Raw genomic sequence first — 21,064 nt, 5'->3', positions numbered from 1 at the left:
AACTTTAACAAGATTCCCGGTGCCGGCATTGGCCACACAGCCCCAAAGCATGATGGAATTTCCACCAAATTTACTGTGGGTAGCAAGTGTTTTTCTTGGAATGCTGTGTTTTTTTGCAGCCGTGCACAACGCCTTTTTGTATGACCAAACAACTCAATCTTGGTTTCATCAGTCCACAGGACCTTCTTCCAAAAAGAAATTGGCTTCTCCAAATGTGCTTTTGCATACCTCAGCCGACTCTGTTTGTGGCGTGCTTGCAGAAACGGCTTCTTTCGCATCACTCTCCCATACAGCTTCTCCTTGTGCAAAGTGCGTTGCATAGTTGACCGATGCACAGTGACACCATCTGGCCTTAACAAGAACTGTCCCTGTGTTCTTCCATTTCCTTACTATGCTCCTCACAGTGGAAACTGACAGGTTAAATCGCTGAGACAGCTTTTTGTATCCTTCCCCTGAACAACTATGTTGAATAATCTTTGTTTTCAGATCATTTGACAGTTGTTCTGAGGAGCCCAAGATGCCACTCTTCAGAGGAGATTCAAACAGGAGAACAACTTGCAAGTGGCCACTTTAAGTAGCTTTTCTCATGATTGCATACACCGGGCTATGAAGTTCAAAGCTCAATGATGTTACAAAACCAAAAAAAAGTGCTTTAGTAAGTCAGTAAAAAGTAGGTAGGAGTATTTAAAACAAGAAAATGATAAGGGTGCCCATACTTATGCACCTGGCAAATTTAGTTTGAATGCAGATTGCACATTTTCTGTTAGTACAATAAACCTCATTTCAAGGCAGAAACATTACTGTGTCCAACAGTTATTACATATATCAAACTGAAATAGCTGTTGCAAAAACATCAATTTTTATAAAACATTAAGCTTAAGATTAATAGGGGTGCCCAAACTTTTTCATATAACTGTACATACAGTACAGACCAAAAGTTTGGACACACCTTCTCATTTAAAGATTTTTCTGTATTTTCATGACTATGAAAATTGTACATTCACACTGAAGGCATCAAAACTATGAATTAACACATGTGGAATTATATACTTAACAAAAAAGTGTGAAACAACTGAAAATATGTCTTATATTCTAGGTTCTTCAAAGTAGCCACCTTTTGCTTTGATGACTGCTTTGCACACTCTTGATGAGCTTCAAGAGGTAGTCACCGGAAATATTTTCAGTTGTTTCACACTTTTTTGTTACCCCTCTGTCACATACAATATCGGTTCTAACGAGTTCACATACAATGTGACTGTTAGGCGCAGGCTCGAAAAATACCTATAATATCTAATGTTTGCAATTTCAGTGCTCTTAAAGTGATCAGTGACCTTCATAGGGATGTAATAAAAGAGACTACACATAATCAGGTGCAAAAAAAACCCATTTACTTAACATAAAACTAATAACTCTGAAATTCAAACATTTCAAAACTCCCGCCAAATAGTCCCCAGTTCGACTCTGTAAAAAAACTCTACAAAGAAAATTTATGGAAACAAACTTAATTTTAAGGTACCTTAAGTACTATTAAACACATATTCAATCAGAATTAGATCCTGAAGTTTCCCCAGAAAATTTACACTTGCAGAGCAAAGAGCAAGAATTACACATCACTTTTGCATGTGTCAGGCAGATTGCATTATAACATTTGTGACATTCATAATTAGAAAGCCTTCTGATTCCGCTTTCCGTGGAGCAGGTGGTGCATCTCCTTCTTTTGGGAGGTGGTGCAGGTGGTGAATTTTCACTATCATCTTCTGGGCGGAATCTTTTGAGCTGAACTTGAAGGCGAGAGGGGATACCGATTGTTTTCATACTTCTCCTGCGTAGCTCTCCAAGCACTAGTTCATGGGCCAATTTTTTCAGATAGAATCGTCTACGGAGTGGTTCAAGCTTGTTTTCAAGGTAAATGACTTGTGAATTTATACCACCCAAATTCAACATAGCAAAAAATATGACCATTGGCCAGCATTTGGTGTTACTGCTGACGTTGAAAGTTGAGCACATCTGATCAGCTGTATCAGCACCCCCTTTGGTTGCATTATAAAATGTAATTATCTCCGGGGTTTTTTGTGCCTCAGTCCCAGGATCGATGGCATCATCATCATGAAGTGTTGATAGAAGAAGTACAATTTTTTTTGCTTGTGGTACATAGGAAACCAAAACCTTTCCATTATGGAATGCAAACATACTGCTGTACTGTTGTCTCCCTTTCACACTTACACACTGTGTAGGCAATTCTTTTTTATTTTTTCTTACAGTTCCTACATATGAAAGCTTCTGCATTTTCAGATAATCAATCAGATCACAATTTGAAAACCAATAGTCAGCTGTTATATTGCGACCCAATCCAAATAAGGGCTCAGCCAGTCTTTTTACAACATCACTGGGTTTGTTGCTGACACAGTAAGGACCATCTGGTTGTTTTCCTGCATAAACTTCCAGGTTGTAAGTGTAGGTCTTACTGGTATCAACAAGGGCATACATTTTTATTCCATATTTGTTAGGCTTTGATGGAATATATTGACGAAAGGCACATTTACCATGAAAAACCAGGGAGCATTTCGTCAATAGTGAGATTCTCCCCAGGGCAATAGCTTTTTTTTACAGTTTTCAACAAATTTTTGGAATATATCAAGAATTGGAGCAAGTCGGTCATGTGTTTTACGTTCGGTTCGGGTAGTTCTGTCGTCAAACCGAAGGCAACTAATTAGAAGCTTGAATCTGTTTATGGACATAACAAGGCCAAATTTTTCAACTCCATCCCCATCTTTACTCCAAAGTTCCTCCAAACTTTGTCTATTTGCCCTATAAGCTCCAGCAAGGTATAATAATCCAAAAAAAGCACGCAGTTCTATTTCATCTGTGGCCTTGATGGTTCTGTTGCAGATGAACTTGTCCTTTATAATGTCTATATATTGGTTGGTATATGTGACAACAGAGTCCAGAATGTCATCTGTGAATAAACTATTCCAGCATTCAAATGCAGTTTTTGCATTACTTGCAGTTCCTATAACTGAAGGAAGGTGAGTAATAATGTTTTGAGGTTCCCTACATTTTTTCTGGAGTGGCTTCTTGTTCCATTGTTTTTTTTTTTATCTTTTCCCATATAATAAGATTCTACATCTTCATCCTCATCACTGTCACCATCTTGCTCTGTTTCAGAATCCACTTCACATACTTCCACCTCATCATGAGAATCAATCTCACTTTCCTCTCCTAAATCCTCATTCAGTGTGGGGTCTGGATCATCCAACAGCATGTTTGTTACTTCCTCAACATCAAGGTTTTTTGATAAATTGTACATTTTCCTCTCCATTTCAGCAGATAATCTGAAGCAAGAGAAGGAATATGTGTTAGGGAACTACTGTATATGCCTGAGCAGCACACTTTCTTTTTTAATCTGCCTTATTTCTATGAAATATCCACACACTTTGTGCTATACATTCATAAAACAAGCTAAATAAACAATTGTGATGAATAAAAACATAAAATACCAACCTTATTGAGTGTGACGTGTTCACATACAATGAGCCTGAGAGATTAGCGCAGTTATATCTGTCCTCCTGAAGCTCTGCAATCCAACTGTGGTATGAGGTTTCACAGAGCTGCTAGAGACAGGAGACTACCTGGAGGGAGGGGATTTCCTCACAATCTGGTGAGGAAGGAGAAATGAAAGTAAAAGTGATGTGCCTGTCAGGCCTATTGTATGTGACGGAGGGTTAAGTATATAATTCCACATGTGTTAATTCATAGTTTTGAAGCCTTAAGTGTGAATGTACAATTTTCATAGTCATGAAAATACAGAAAAATCTTTAAATGAGAAGGTGTGTCCAAACTTTTGGTCTGTACTGTATATTCTTTAAAAGGGAACCTGACAAACTTCTAGGCCTTTAAAAGACAAGTTGAACCCTTGATGATCCCCAAAGTGTTGCTCTAGCAGCGAAAAATAACATTATTGAAGCTCAGTATCTGTGTGTCTGGATGTGCATTGGGGCATAACAATGCGCTTACAGCTCCTCAGCCTCACGCTGTATTCCCTGCCGTCTATCAGCGCCAACCACCTGTCAATGAACCAGAGGAGAGAGGCGCTAGGCTGGGAATACAGCGTGAGGCTGAGGAGCTGGAAGTGAATGGTCATGCCGCAGTGCACTTCCAGACACATATGTACTGAACTTCAGAACAATTTATCACTGCTGGAGAATCGCATGGCTCATCTTTTAAAGGGCTACACAGACATATAAATCATGTCGGACAAGGTTCCCTTTAATGAAAACTCTAAATTATAACGCAATAATATTATTTGTTCCGCACAGTTTCTCAAGATTCAGCCAGTAATGTACAGAATACATTATTTTATCCCTTACATCTCTACTGTAACTTTGTCTAATTTAAAGAGGAGAGGTCGTCTTTCCTGACCGGTCTATTCTAGTAAATAATGAAATAATTCTGGAGCGTCTCTTCTTATACCTTTGTGTCATGCCATATCCTTCTTTAGGTTAAGTGCCCACGTAGCGTTTTTGCGGCGTTTTTACGGCTGCGAAAACGCTTGTAAAACAGTCTGCCATGCAAAGCAATGTGAATTCGGATTTGCTGTGCACATGATGCGCTAATTTGCGCGCCAAATTCGCATTGCGTTGCAAAACGCAGCATGACCATTTCTACCACGATTACACTGCAAATTCGCAGCCATTGAGGAACATTGAAACGCAGCAAACCCGCAAGTATATGTGGATTTGCTGCATCTCAATTAAATTCAATGGCCGCGAATTTGCAGCGTAATTGCGGTGCGTGTGGTACCTGGGATGAAGAGGAGACTACAACTCCTCTTCATCCCGGCTACCACGCGGTGAAAAAAAGAAATAATAAAGTTAAAAATAAACAAAACCTGTATATTCACCTCTCCGGCGGCCCCCGGTCTGCTCCCGCCCACGTCCTCTCTCCTTGGGGTCCCGCGGTGTACTGTCAGGACCTGCGGTGACGTCATTTAGTCACCTGATGGTCACGCGACCGCTGACGTCGGTGGTCAGGTGATGGTCGCGTGACCATCAGCTGACTAAATGACGTCACCGCAGGTCCTGACAGTACACTGCGGGACGCCGAAGAGAGAGGACGCAGCCGGGAGCAGACTGGAGGAGACCGGAGAGGTGAGTATACAGGTTTTTTTTTTATTTTTAACGTCTTACTTCTCTCTTTTTTTTACTATAGATGCTGCATTTAAAGCATCAGTTGTTCACACATTATAAATCCATGCTGGTTGCATGGATTTATATTGTGTGACCAACTTGTCAAGCACTTTTCCAAGTGATGTTCAAAATCGCTTGGAAAACTGCTTGAAAAAATGCATGTAAAAACGCTGAAAAAACGCTTCTCTCTGGCAGAAAAAACGCATGTAAAAAAGCTGAAAAAATGCATGTAAATCTGCATACGTTTTTTTCTGCCAGAGAGGCTATGTGCCCACGATGCAGAAATGCTCAGGATTTTTTCCTGAGCGTTTCTGCATCTCCCTGGCAGAAAAAAACGCATGCGGATTGTACATGCAGATTGTACATGCAGATTGTACATGCAGATTGTACATGCAGATTGTACATGCGGATTGTACATGCGGATTGTACATGCGGATTGTACATGCGTTTTCCTGCCAGGGACAAGCGGATGTGAAGCATTCTTCACTTGCATTTCCGCATACGAGTTGACAAGCGCTTTCCAAGCGATTTTAGCATCACTTGGAAAATGCTTGTCAACTTGGTTACACTATATAAATCCATGCAAACAGCATGGATTAATATAGTGTGACCCGAAAGAATGTCAAAAAATAAAAAAAATAAATCTATACTTGCCCTCCGATGGCCCGCGCTGTCTTGCTTCACCGTCCTGGCTGCCGGCAGCGGTAGACTGAAGGACCTGCCGACGTCAGCGTCGCGTGACCCGTCACATGACTCTGACGTCAGCGCAGGTCCTTCAGTATATCGCGAACTGCCGGCAAGGGAGGACGAGCGCAGCGCGGGCCGCCAGAAGGTAAGTATATATTTATTTTTTATTTTATTCTTTTTTTTACAGTTTTCTATGGTACCCAGGTCCGGAGGAGAGTCTCCTCTTCTCTAGACCTGGGTACCAACTACCATAAGCACATTAGAACGTATGGAATACGCATCTACATATACAGTGATGCGTAATACATTCGGTCTAATGCAAGTCAATGGCGCCGAAAACGCAGCGCTTCCGCAAAATAATTGGTAGTGCTGCGTTTTTTTCCGCAATGATAATCCACAGCGGAAATTTCCGCAGCATGTGCACAGCACATGCGGATTATCATTGGGGGACATGGCAGGCCTTCTACCATGTGTTTTTTTAAGCGTTTCTGCAGCGTTTTTGCCGCTGCGGAAAAGCTTAAAAAACGCATCGTGGGCACACAGCCAGAGAGGCAAAAACGCTCTGCATCAAATCTGCTACGTGGGCACATAGCCTTAGAGTGTATAAATACCTTGTCTATTAGACATTAACATTTATTTTTTCATGTGCTGTGTCCCTACATTGACCATTCATAGCCAATTATACATTGCACATATTTTCTTAATTAATATCTATTGCTATTTTAAGTTCTTGATGTTTTGCAGTTATTGTATGTGATTCTGTATTGCTTACTTCCAGATGATGGGAATCTGTCTTGGCCGTGTGATTGACACACACATGCAGGACAGTTCGGTTATTCTTGTAATGAGTCAGGCATCTATGTGACCATCGGACGACTGCGACAGGAGTTTCACCCCTCCAGAAGCAAGCAACAAATAATTAGCCTTTACAAAGAACCATGAAGGTCTGAAACCTGTTGCCTGGGAGCGCAGCAGATATTTTTTTTCTGCCTTTTTAATTTTTGTGCTGTTGTGTTCAACCATTTTTTGTGCCCTTTATACTACTAGATCAATAAAGCAATTCTTTTAAGAAGATGGGAGTGCTGGCTATCATTTGGACAGTTAACAAATAATCCTGTACAATGACAGTGAGCAGAGACCTTGAAAACAATGATAAATTGATGCAAAACAATGATGAATTGATACCACAAATTTGATGTACTAAAACCATACTACCCAATAACTGTCTAATATGGGAATGCACCTGAATTTTGTCCAAATGCTTTTTCACTGGCTCTCATCGACTCTAATAGGTTCAGAAAAGTCACACAGTCGTACTGGGAAAGGTACTGTAACAGCGTGCGAAGGATTTTTAAATCCTGAACCAAAGATTTTGTTTTGGCTCCAAGTTGATGCCACAGGGGATCCATATAATGACGTATTGTCTAGAGGAGAACAAAACAAAACCACATGCATTAATGCTTTATAACGTTTAGTTTTATATTACACACTTTTTGGCCTGGATTCATCAAGACTGGCGTTTTGTACACCAACCTTAATGAACAGCGCACTGTAGTAACATGCTTTTATAGCGTAAATTATGATAAATATGTCAGCCGCGCTTGAACATTCTCCTACTGGTTATTATTTAACGGCCTCCGGCTCGATCTCGACTTGAAGGATGAACACTCCATAGGCATATCGATCTTGTGCAAGCCTAGATAGGTCCACCAGGGTCGTCTCCGCTGTTATTTTTACTGTATCAAGCCATCGAGTTGCTGGTCTTCCTCTTCGCCTTGTTCCTTCTGTTCTTCCAATCATGATGTCCTTCTCCAGTGTTTGCTCTCTTTGTGTGAGGTTTCCAAAGTAGGCAAGTCATAGCTTGGTGATCCTTGCTTCGAGGGACATGTCTGGCTTGATTTGTTTCAAAACTGATTTGTTTATTCTTCCTGTCAACAGGAGTAGCACTGCCAGAGCCCTGCAAAATGACCTCCAGCAGGCCACAAATGTGAATGTGTCTGCACAAACGGTTAGAAACTGACTCCATGAGGGTGGTATGAGGGCCCGACGTCCACAGATGGGGATTGTGCTCACAGCCCAACACCGTGCAGGGCGCTTGGCATTTGCCACAGAACACCAGGATGGGCAAAGTCGCCACTGGCGCCCTGTGCTCTTCACAGATGAAAGCAGGTTCACATTGAGCACATGTGACAGACGTGACAGAGTCTGGAGACGCCGTGGAGAGCGATCTGCTGCCTGCAACATCCTTCAGCATGACCGGTTTGGCAGTGGGTCAGTAATGGTGTGGGGTGGCATTTCTTTGGAGGGCCGCACAGCCCTCCATGTGCTCGCCAGAGGTAGCCTGACTGCCATTAGGTACCGAGATGAGATCCTCAGACCCCTTGTGAGACCATATGATGGTGCGGTTGGCCCTGGGTTCCTCCTAATGCAGGACGATGCCAGACCTCATGTGGCTGGAGTGTGTCAGCAGTTCCTGCAAGATGAAGGCATTGAAACTATGGACTGGCCCGCCCATTCCCCAGACCTGAATCCGATTGAGCACATCTGGGACATCATGTCTCGCTCCATCCACCAGCGTCACGTTGCACCACAGACTGTCCAGGAGTTGGCAGATGCTTTAGTCCAGGTCTGGGAGGAGATCCCACAGGAGACCGTCCGCAACCTCATCAGGAGCATGCCCAGGCATTGTAGGGAGGTCATACAGGCACGTGGAGGCCACACACAATACTGAACCTCATTTTGACTTGTTTTAAGGACATTACATCAAAGTTGGATCAGCCTGTAGTGTGTTTTCCCACTTTAATTTTGGGGGTGACTCCAAATCCAGGCCTCCATTGGTTAATAAATTTGATTTCCATTGATGATTTTTGTGTGATTTTGTTGTCAGCACATTCAACTTTGTACAGAACAAAGTATTCAATGAGAATATTTCATTCATTCAGATCTAGAATGTGTTGTTATTGGAGTGTTCCCTTTATTTTTTTGAGCAGTGTTTATTATCTGACAATATCGTGGACTCCAAATCATAGGCAATGAATATATTATTATATTAGTGCAGCCAATTATCATATACATGAGAAATACCTTGTCAAAGGCTCTGCCAATGGCATTCTCCAGGGACAGATCCTCCACCTCTAGCGCAGGATTGTAGCGTTTCAGCTCCCGCAGACAGGCGTTCATTATGTCCAGAATGGACGCCTGTATAGCCAGCATGGCCGGGGTCATTGTGATGTGCAGCTCCACTACTTCAGGCTTCTGCTTCTCCAAAAATGAATTCACAGTCGCATGAAACCTTCAGAAAAATAGCTGTGTTATTTCTTATTGAATGCACAACATTAAAGTGAAAAGCTCTCTGGAACTACCTGTATAACAACCAAATATCTGACTACACCTCTGCCTGCATGCAAAATACACCCGGTATCAAGAGCTGGACAAGAAGCAGGAGCCACAGATGCACCCTTCTTAAAGGGGTTGTCCAAATCTGACGGATTTTCATTTAACCCTTTATGCAGTCAGCAATAGAAACTGCAATCCAGAGGCTGCAGAAGATAAACGGTGCAACAATTTTTTTTTTTATGAAATCAAATAGCAAAAATCATATTAGGCCAAAATATAAACATTTAAAAAAAAAATCCACATATCCAGTATGTCCAGTGGAAGGTATCACCATGTGCCATCCTTACACACTGAAATCGAGGGGCAGCTGTTCTCGTCTCTTAGAGAACATGATTTGGGGTTTTAGAAAGCAGATGACCCCCATGAGATAATGCAGCAGGTTATTCTCCCAATCACTGGAGGTCTGACCGCTGGGACAACCACTGATCCCAAGAATAGGGGCTCGGGAGCAGAGGTGGATCCTGCACACCATTCATTATGGGAGTGCGCTTGGCTCTCTCCAGGTGTCTTATTAAGGATGAAGGGAGCGGATTTGCGCATGATCGACCTTCGCTCCTGAGCCCCAGTTTTCGGGATAGTTGAAGGGGCCCCGTGGTTGGAAGTTAGCCCCTAGATATAACTTCTTAACTAATGAGGACAACCCTTTTATACTACATGGTCTTCACTTTTCACTGGTTATTCTGCCCATGCTATAATCCTTATAATCGCCAGTTCACAGAACAATGTGGCATTATCTTTACTTGCAGAACACACATAAATTATTCATTTCCAACACATTATTACTCTTTTTACTTCTTCAAAGTAGAACATTAATCCCTTTGTGAACAGCAGCCAGATCCGTACTTGTCTGCAACCTTTCATTCTTGGTCACTAATGCTCAGTGGACTGGAGGGAAGAAAAATCCACCATCTGGAAGAAGATGCAAAGAGCAGCCAAAGTGCCCCAAATAAGCCAGATAAAGATGGGAGAACTGGCAGGGAGTCAGCAGTCTGCAATGTAATGTGCTCCGAGAGTACACATGGCTGAACACTGCGAACACTACAGCGCCCGGTGATCAAAAGGCTTTCTTTATTAACCCCGACGTTGTTTTACAGCTAATGAAGATTCATTGCGTCATTTAGAAAATGATGTAACTGAACCCATGCTCTTCTCAATCCAGCTGGATCCATGACAGCACTGGAGGATTGAAGCAAAAAAGCCTTTTCTGTGATAAGTATAGGTGAAAAGCACTTCCTTTTATTACCAGAAATCACATTTTAATGGTTCACTCAGGGCTTTAAGGAAAGAATGTCGCTGACTTTGCATATAAATATTTTGGAACTAGAACACAGGGAATTGTTAAAGGAGCCGACTAAATCTGCGGTGATATTGATTTATAGACATTCATCAGGCCAATGTGTAATCAGGCAAATGTAACCAATATATTGAAAACAGACACATACATGTAGGAGGTCATGGTCGAAAGTGTTGGCACCCTTAAAATTGTTTCAGAAAATGAAGTATTTCTCCCAGAAAATTACTGCAATTACACGTTTTGTTATATACATGTTTATTTCCTTTGTGTGTATTGGAACAACACAGAAAAACAGAGAAAAAAAGGCAAATTGGACAATTTCACACAAAACCCCAAAAATGGGCAAAATTGGCACCATCACCTCAATATTTGATTGCACGCCCTTTGGAATAAATAACTGCAATCAATCGCTTCCTATAACCATCAATAAGCTTCTTACACCCCTCACCCGGAATTTTGGACCACTCTTCTTTTGCGGACTGCTCCAGGTCTCTTATATTTGAAGGCGCCTTCTCCAAACAGCAATTGTAAGATCTCTCCATAGGTGTTCAATGGGCTTTAGATCCGGACTCATTGATGGCCACTTCTGAACTCTCCAGCGCTTTGTTTCCATCCATTTCTGGGTGCTTCTTGAAGTATGTTTGGGATCATTGTCCTGCTGGAAGACCCATGACCTAGGACGCAAACCCAGTTTTCTGACACTGGGCACTACACATTGCAATCCAAAACTGTTTGGTAATCTTCAGATTTCATGATGCCCAGTGCCAGAGGCAGCAAACTAACACCCAAACATCTTTGAACCTCCACTATATTTGACTGTAGGTACTGTGTTCCTTGTAGGCATCATTCAGTTTTCGGTAAACAGTAGAATGATGTGCTTTACCAAAAAGCTCTATCTTGGTCTCATCTGTCCACAAGACCCTTTCCCAGAAGGATTAAGGCTTACTCACATACATTTTGGCAAACTGCAGTCTAACTTTTTTATGTCTCTGTGTCAGCAGTGGGGTCCTCCTGAGTGTCCTGCCATAGCGTTTCAATTCATTCAAATGTTGACGGATAGCTGACGCTGACATTGATGCACCCTGAGCCTGCAGGACAGCTTGAATTTCTTTGGTACTTTATTGGGTCGCTTACCCACCATCTGGACTATCCTGCATTGCAACTTTTCATCAATTTGTGTCTGCCGTCCACGTCCAGGGAGATTAGCTAGAGGGCCATGGGTTGTAAACTTCTCGATTATGTTGCGCACCCTGGACAAAGGAACATTAAGATCCCTGGAGATGGACTTGTAACTTTGTTATTGTTGATATTGTTCAACAATTTTGGTTCTCAAGTCCTCAGACAGTTTTCTTCGCGTTCTGTTTTCCATGGTTAGTGTGGCACACACAGACACACAATGCAAAGATTGAATCAACTTCTCCCCCTTTAATCTGGTTTCAGGTATGGTTTTCATATTGCCCACACCGGTAACTTGCCACAAGTGAGTTTGAACGAGCATCACATGCTTGAAACAAAATTGTTTACCCACAATTTTTGAAAGGTGGCAATGATTCTGTGCGGCCAATTTTCGGTGTTTAAGGTTAAATAATGTTTAATTTGACTTTTTTCCTTTGTGTTGTTCCAATACACACAAAGGAAATAAACGTGTATAACAAAACATGTCTAACTGCAATAATGTTCTGTGAGAAATACTTCATTTTCTGGAACAATTTCAATGGTACCAACACTTTGGGCCATGACTCTCGCTCTCATATATAGAGATATAAATGATAGATACAGTGGCTTGCGAAAGTATTCACCCCCTTGGCTTTTTACCTAGTTTGTTACATTACAACCTGTGTTTAAATATTTTTTTAATCTGACTTGTGTGTGATGCATCAGCACTAAATAGTCTAAGTTGGTGAAGTGACAAAATATAAGCATAAATTACATTTATTGGATCAAATAGCTAAAAATTGGCATGTGCATATGTATTCACCCCTTTTGCGATGAAGCCCTTAAAAATTTCTAGTGCAAGCAATTACCTTCATAAGTCACATGCTTAGTGAAAGGAAGTTCACCTGTATGCGATCTAAGTGTCACATGTGCTGTCAGTATATACACACTATTTCTGAAAGGCCACAGAGGCTGCAACACCATTAAAAGGTTTTCCCAAGAATGTTCCTGTGCTGAGATAATCTTATAAATGTGCCCCTGCTGTGTACTGTGTAATGGCTGTGTCTGACCATACAGGAACATGGTCTGATCATACCACAGCTCCTGGGCAGGGGAGAAAGAAAGAGTATACAGACATTACAGCACAGGATCACAGCTGATTATTTCTTTGAAGTAAAACATTGTTGAAAAACAGGCAGTGAAATGTATCATCTCACGAAAAGAGTCACCTGCGATCTCCTACTGTAATGTCTGTATAATTTTTGCTTCCTCCCCTGCCCAGGAGTTGTGGTATGATCAGACCATGTTCCTGTACGGTCAGACACAGCCATTACACAGGGGCACATATAGGGAAAATCCCTTTAAGCAAGAGGCACCACTAACCAAACATCATGAAAACCAAGGAGATCTCCAAACAAGTCAGGGATAAAGTTGTTGAGAAGTACAAGGCAGGGTTAGGTTATTAAAAAAAAAACAATCTCTGATGATCCACTGGAGCACCATCAAATCCATTATCATCAAATGGAAAGAACATGGTACCACAACAAACCTGCCAAGAGAGGGCCACCCACCAAAACTCTCAGCCCGGGCAAGGAGGGAATCAGAGAGGCAACACAGAGGTAACAGAAAAGGTAACCCTGAAGGAGCTGCAGAGTTCCCAAGCAGAGACTGGAGTATCTGTCCATACAACCACAATAAGCCATACACTCCATAGAGGTGGCCTTTATGGAAAAGTGGGCAGAAAAAAAAAGCCTTTACTGACACACAAAAAGTGTAAGGCTTGTTTTGAGTTTGCCAAAAGACATGTGGGAGACTCCCCAAATGTATGGAGGAAGGTGCTGTGGCCAGAAGACCAAAATTAAACTTTTTGACCACCAAAGGTAAAAGCTATGTCTGGCGTCTAACAAACAGAGCTCAACACCCCAAAAACACCATTCCGACAGTGAACCATGGTGGTAGCAGCATCATGCTATGGGGATATTTTTCGGCAGCAGGGACAGGGAAAATGGTCCAAGTCGAGTGGAAGATGCATGGTGCGAAATACATGAATATTCTTGAGCAAAACATGTTTCAGTCTGTCAGTGATTTGAGACTGGGACGGAAGTTCACCTTCTAACAAGACAATGACCCAAAGCATACTGCTAAAGCAACACTCGAGTAGTTTAAGGGTAAACGTGTTTTGGAATGGCCTAGTCAAAGCCCAGACCTTAATCCAACTGAGAATCTGTGGTCAGACTTGAAGATTGCTACTCACCAAAGGAAAACATCTAACTTGAAGGAGCTGGAGCAGTTTTTCTTGGAGAAATGGGCAAAAAAATCCCAGTGGCAATTTTATTCCCCAAGGCTATATACAGCAATAACACAATACTGCAATTATATAACAGACATGACGATCTCCTATGAAGCCCAGCCAGTGGGCTTACAATTAAAGTACAAGGATGGCAGTGACAGGAACCTTTATTATGGCAACCCACTGGAACCTGCCCTCTGTGGAGAGGGCTCCTCTTTTGAGCCCACTTCGAACACCTGTACCAGCCCTGTTGACAAGGATTTAAAGTTATTCTACTTGGATTCACTACTCAGTGATATCAGAAGGTACAAAAATGTTGGTTAATTTAATCTAAGGGTGTTTGTTGCCCCAGAAACGAGTCTATTTTTAAGCTGCTATGTGGTTCCACTTTTTTTTATGGATATCTAAATAAAAAGTTCAGGATTTTACTGATGGATATGCCGGCATTTTTGCCCTTTTTTCTTATTAATTTGAAGTGCTCCACAAGCTGGATTCGGCACCCTTTCCTTGAAGATCCCAGTGCATTTAATCTTGCAACAGGCATTGTGAGCTCCAAACCTCCCTTTTTTACCCTCTATACTTTCACAGAAGTAGTGATTAATCGTTTATAACTAATTGTTTCTACTTAATGCAACATCTGCAATACAGATACGGCACCATTCCAATAAAGGATTTAGTGCCTGGCACGGGATAATAAAGGATGGGAACCTTAGGGAGTAAGGCAGAATTCACACGTCTTGTTTTTTTGTTTTTTTTAAATGACAGCACAAGGATGGCATCCATGTGCTGTCCATTCACATTCTTAGAAATGTAGGAGTTTGGTTTACAAATCAGATTAAAGTGGAACACGTCTGTTTTTTGGACGTGTGAATGAGGTCTTGCATGGGTTCGCTTCCGCATCGTAGGTTCGGTCTGGAGCCTCTGTTGCAGTTTCTGTCCTGTTCTTCCTGTCGTTATGCAAGTTGATGGGGTTCGTTGGGCGTCTTTAATGTCAGAAAATTCAGACTTGTACAGAACTACTGTACTTACACATATAGCTCATCTAAACTATACAGCATCCGACTAAACAACATTAAAAATATATTCAACATCAATTTTATTTTGAGAATCAACATCACATTTTTCACTAACTTTAGACATGTTTAGAGATTAAAAGAAATTTGTGTCTACCCACCTCGGCCATAAGTAAAGTTTTCTGACAAACAGATTTCTCATTACTCGTTCCACTTGGCAGAATCCGGTGTGAAACGCGACTGGATTGTCCGTAAAGGCCTTTATAAAGCCCTGCTTGTTCTTCTGCCGATATAAGCGCAGTATAAAGGCTTCCTGGCAGGACTCCATAATCTTGTGTGCCTTATACACAAGGATACCTGGAGAAAACAAAATGATAATCTAATATTTGATATCCATAGTTAACAAAAGCAATCAAGTTGCACTTCCACATCAATATTCACTTATCTTTCCAATTGTATACAAGATATTGCCAAAATGACTTCTGCCCATAAACTTAAACATAAACATCCAAAGTATTTGGTAGCAGATTTCCATTACAGAAATAGTCTAAAGTCTAAATGATCATGAAGTTAGAGAGCAAAGTGTCCTTAGCCTTTTTTTTACTCAATGCATTGTGATCAATTCATAGGAGCTAGATACATGGGATTGCGTTTTCGATTTATGAAACAAAGGAGGAATATTCAATGTTCAAAGCTATAAAACAAAAAAGATTCAGAGGTCCCATTTGCAAACCCAATGGTTAATAATTCAGGTCAAGTATAATGTGTGCAAGATAGGATACTAATATTAGGGGAAGAAAAAACGGGGCTATGCTGACATCTAGTGGTGAAATTAGGATACGCAGGGTTTTGTATACACCCAATGCCAGGGTGTAAATGTTGGATACCGGATGTATTCTCCAGGATCTGACGTAATCTTTGGATAGAGAGGGGTGATTAGACAAAAGTATTATTAAGATTGTTAGCCGCAATGGGGACATGGAGTGAGGTCAATGTCTGTAAAGAGTTGCAGAATAAGTTACAGCCATAAGAACTTACTGGCAGGTAGTTGCTAACTACTTGGCTATTCTGCCCGGCTCAGGCCGGCGCTATCCTGCATCATTTAACCTCACATAAGCAGCAGCTTTTTCTCTTCCGCTCTGCTCTATTCGATGGGGCATCACTGCTGACGTCATGCAGACTGAGGCGGCTGTCAATCAGCAGTGACACCCCATCGACAGAGCAGAGCGGAAGAGAAGAACTTCTCTGTCGACATGATGTCAGTGGAAGCAGGAGAATCGCCGGTAGTGAATAGAGTAGCATTGTGAAGAGCTGATCACCAGCACCCAACAGCGGCCACTACACAACGAATGGAGCTGTGCAGTATCTGGTCGCTGCCAGAGGGGACCCCAACAGACCATGAATATCAATGCTTGGAGAACCACTTCTCCTGGGCTTCAAATGAAAATATAATTATAACTATACTGCTACTACAGAACTTAGTAAATAAGTTATTCTACTCGTCTCCTAATATATGGCAGCCACATATAGTAGTTCCCCATCAAGCGCCAAGGCCCAGATGAGATTCCAACCCCATTACCTCCTATATATACAGTCCTGTTACCTAAAAGTAAAATTGTTTAAAGCAGTGGTTCCCATTCTTTATACCACCAAGAAACTACAGAAATAATTTCTTTCCAAAATTCAGACACCCTTAGTGTAATTTGGGCCTGCAATTCCATAATTCTTCACCTTATGAAGAATTAGGAGATGAGGAATTAGGAGGCTGAGGAGAGGAAATATTTTAAAATAAAGGTGTTTTCTACTGCACTCAGTGAGAAGGATTTCATTATGTGTTAATTGCTTTACCTTCCTTCTTCAGGCCAGGCTGACATCAGTTTCATGCTCCTTATGTAAGTGCTGATCGCTCTTCCTGCCAAGTGCTAAAGAACTTACCAGTTATCAGGCTGGCAGGAATCCGATCGGTGAGGAAATCAACCACAAGGATGCGACTAGTGACGAACAGTACTCCACCCTGTGTGTAGACGTCATAGCGTTCATTACTGCCGACCTCATTAGTGATGATACGAGGCAAATGGGCGACTCCTTCTGATCTCATCTGTTCAATTAGATACTCCTGAAACGACAAAGCAACACACGTTATATAGAAAAAGACAAGAGGGGCAAGCAGCCGTGGTCTTACGCATCAGCCCCAATATCAGTATTCGGTCAGTATTTTTTCTCAGGACTGGGAGCCAAAACCAGGTGAGGAACAATCAGAGAAAAAGTATAATAGAAACAAGTCACCAATTCTGCATTTATCACCCACTCCTGGTTTTGGCTCCCACTCCTGAGAAAAAATACTGACCGAATACTGATAGTGGAGCCGTGGCCTTACGCTGATGTCAACATTATGTGCATCCTCAATTTTACATGCATACACTCCCTGACAGAAGTTATGTCGCTTATCCGTGTTATGTAAATAAAAGCTTATAACCTGACGTTAAATTCATCCATTGGTTTTATAAATTACTCTTTTGAAAGCTGAAACCCTCCCAAATTTGGTTTAGGTTAAGAAAATAAATTGGCATCAGTGCTGAAATATTGATCATTTAATGAACACAGAATGGTCAGATTTTGGCAAGACAAAAGTTTTGTCGCCTGTTCATATAATGCACCCAATCCTAGTTTACATCCTCACCAGTGCTCAGTAAATGATCGATTAATTAGTGGGTGTGTATAAAAAGAAACCCAGCACCCCAGACCTTCACTTGAACTGCAACTTGAGCTCTGACAACAAGCCAAACATCCTCCCTGCGACCAAAGCCTTGATTATCAAGAGGCTGAAGACCAGATCCACTGCTGAGGTGGCTGACACCTTTAATGTGTCTCAGCGTCAAGTACAAAGAATTAAAAAAAGATTTGAAGAGACTGGAGATGTGTTTGACAAGCCCAGGTCCGGCAGAACCAGCAAGACAACTGCTCAGGAGGAACGTTAGTTGGTTAGAAAATCCAAAGCAAGCCCCTCTTCCACTGCAGCAGAGCTCCAACAGGCCTGGTCACCTCAAGTCCCAGTGTCAACTAGAACAGTTTGTAGGATTCTGTCTCGAAATGGCCTCCATGGTCGAATCAGTGCCCAGAAGCCAGCACTAAACAAAAGGCAAATAAAAAAACTGTGCGGCATTTGCAAAGTCCCACAGTCTGCTAAACCGGTGGATGCTGGAAAAGTGGCAGAAGGTGGATTTCTCTGATGAATCTTCAGTAGAATTACACCACAGCCGCCGCAAATACTGCAGGAGACCTACTGGAGCCCGTATGGATCCAAAATACACCCAGAAAACAGTTACATTTGGTGGTGGAAAGATCATGGTCTGGGGTTATTCAGTATGGGGGTGTGCGAAACATTTGCAAGGTGGAAGGCAATATCAATAGCCTAAAATATCAATATAATATCAATATTAGCTACCTCTTACATTCCAAATAATAAAAGGGGTCAAATTCTGCAGCAGGATGGTGCTCCATCTCATACATCCATCTCTACAACAAAGTTCCTCCAGGCAAAAAAGACCAAGGTGCTCAAGGACTGGCCAGCCCAGTCACCAGACATGAACATCATTGAGCAGGTTTGGGGTAGGATGAAAGAGGAAGCTTGGAAGACAAAACCCAAGAATCTAGATGAACTCTGGGAGGCATGTAAGACTGCATTCTTTGCTATTCCTGATGACTTCATTAATAAATTGTATGAATCATTGTTGAACCGCATGGATGAAGTCCTTCAAGCTCATGGAAGTCACACAACATATTAAATATGACTCTAATAACAGCACAACTTCATTCACCAATGTTATGCAACATATATTTGTATTTTAAGATAATTATTTGTTTGAATATCACATTACTTTCTGTGGGCGACAAAACTTTTGTCTTGCCAAAATCTGGCCATTCTGTGTTCATTAAATGAACAATATTTCAGCATTGATGCCAATTTATTTTCTTAACCTAAACCAAATTTGGGAGGGTTTCAGCTTTCAAAAGAGTAATTTATAAAACCAATGGATGAATTTAACGTCAGGTTATAAGCGTTCATTTACATAACATGGATAAGCGACATAACTTCTGTCTGTGTAGAATATATTGTGTCTATACAGTGAAGTTATTGAAATATGCATCTTATATTATTCTTATGTGTCCAGTACAAAACTGCTGGATAATCTGCAGTTTCATAAGATACACCCAGGGACTGAGAGAAAGGCGTATCATCAGATGGATAAAAATTAGTAGAAGAAATATAACATAAAATACTAGTATAAAAATGTAATTGCATCCGGATCTGTCTTTCCAAGACTGTAAAATAGCCCAGGATCGGAGACAACGCTGCACCTAACAGGTTTCATTAAGGCAGGATTAACCCCTTCCTGGCCAGCCAGCGGTCCATTCCCCCCCCCCTCCCCCTTCTTCCAAGAGCCATCATCTTTATTTTTTTTTCCCCCGTCGTCTACACAGCCAAATGAAGACTTGTTTTTTTGGCGGGATGAGTTGTACTTTTGAATAATACCATTCATTTTAAACACACAATGTACTGGAGAATGAGAAAATAAAATTCTAAGTCAAATGAAACCACACAAAAAATAAAAAAAAAATTAAAAAAAATTGCAGAATTGATTTTTTTTTGTAGGGATGATGGAAGGATGTTTTTATGACATTCATTGGGTGGTAAAAATGACCTGGCAATATCATTCTACAGATCAGTACAATTGTGGTGATAAAAAAAAACAAAAAACATGACACATGTTTTTAATTTAGGTGAGGATAAAAAAAAAATGTAGAAAATCGTAAGATAAAAAAAAATATTAGTTTGTGTTGCCATTTTCCGACACTTTTAGTTTCTTTCTGATGGTTTGTTTTTCGCGCCCTAAGCTGACGTTTCTATTGATATCGTTTTGGGGGTAGATATGATGTTTTGATCGCTTCTTGTTGCACTTTTTGTGGCATTTCTGCAGTCTTAAAAACGCAATACTGGCAGGCGTATGTCACTCTTTATGCTATGTCTGTAAAAGTCCAGTCTATCAAAAAATTAAAATTGAATAACTTGATCAATTGATCTATTCAATTCTATATTTTGATAGATAGGAATTTTAACAGACACGTAGATACCAAATGTTTTTTTATCTCTTAATTTTTAATGAATCAAAAAAGGGGGTGATTAAAAAAAAAAAATGTATTATATATTACATATACACACACTTTAATTTTAGTTTCTTTGTGGGACTTGAACATGGGCTCAAGCAATTTCTTGTACTATATCCGGCATTATCACAGTACATAATAAAAATTCACAGAAGAAGCTATCATCTACCCAGGAAAGATGCAGACTCAGCTCCTGAGCCTGCATCAAAAACAGGGAACAAAAGCCCTCACATGGTCACGTCAACAAAACAATAAAGTTACAGGTCTCAGAAAATGACAATTCAAACCAAAATTTTCTTTTTACAAAGGCCTAAATATATTTTCAACACTTAACCCCTTAACAACATCTGATGTACTAATACGCGTCTGTGCCCTGGGACTTAAGAGCCAGACCCGTATTAGTACGTCATCGCGATCGCGCGCGCGCGCGCACACAGGCTGTGCGGGCGCGATCGCCGCCGGGTGTCAGCTGATTGTCACAGCTGACACCCGGTACTATGTGCAGGGAGCGGTCCTGCACCGCTCCCAGCACATTAACCCCTGCGATGCTGCGATCGAAGTCGCAGGGGGAGGTGATCGCCGATACTCACCTCCTCTTCCGGCTTCCAGCGCAGTCTGCAAAGGCTTCCCGGGTGTTGCCATGACGACCCGATGTCGTCATGACAACATCCGGGTCACCAGACAGCAGGAAGATTGTTTGGACATGTGCAGTGCATCTCCAAACAATCTTCACACTGTGCACCGCTGACAGCCTGCATGGCATAGGGATGGTGCTCCATTCCTGTGCCATGCAGGCGATCAGAGAAAAAAAAGTGAAAGTCCCAGAGTGGGACAAAGTAATAAAGTGTATAAACTGTGTGAAAGTGGAAAAAAAAAA

The 21,064-nt window shown here is 41.4% G+C and overlaps 1 protein-coding gene across 1 annotated transcript in view; it reads right to left on the bottom strand.

The window, feature by feature from the left end:
* Positions 1–21,064, bottom strand: part of ERCC4 (ERCC excision repair 4, endonuclease catalytic subunit) — a 42,000-nt gene that overhangs the window by 16,222 nt on the left and 4,714 nt on the right. The window contains exons 2-5 of the mRNA XM_073647700.1: positions 16,957–17,137; positions 15,183–15,378; positions 8,958–9,165; positions 7,117–7,297 (exon numbers count right to left, since the gene is read on the bottom strand). Coding sequence (XP_073503801.1) covers positions 7,117–7,297; positions 8,958–9,165; positions 15,183–15,378; positions 16,957–17,137 — 766 coding nt within the window. The remainder of the gene's footprint in view (positions 1–7,116; positions 7,298–8,957; positions 9,166–15,182; positions 15,379–16,956; positions 17,138–21,064) is intronic.

This window comes from Phyllobates terribilis, unplaced genomic scaffold (genome assembly GCF_046119375.1).
Source record: "Phyllobates terribilis strain yellow unplaced genomic scaffold, ASM4611937v1 Scaffold_9__5_contigs__length_417890890, whole genome shotgun sequence".
In the NCBI taxonomy this organism is placed as follows: domain Eukaryota; kingdom Metazoa; phylum Chordata; class Amphibia; order Anura; family Dendrobatidae; genus Phyllobates; species Phyllobates terribilis.
Note: the sequence above shows the minus strand (reverse complement) of the source record. Positions and strands in the feature narration are given on the sequence as shown.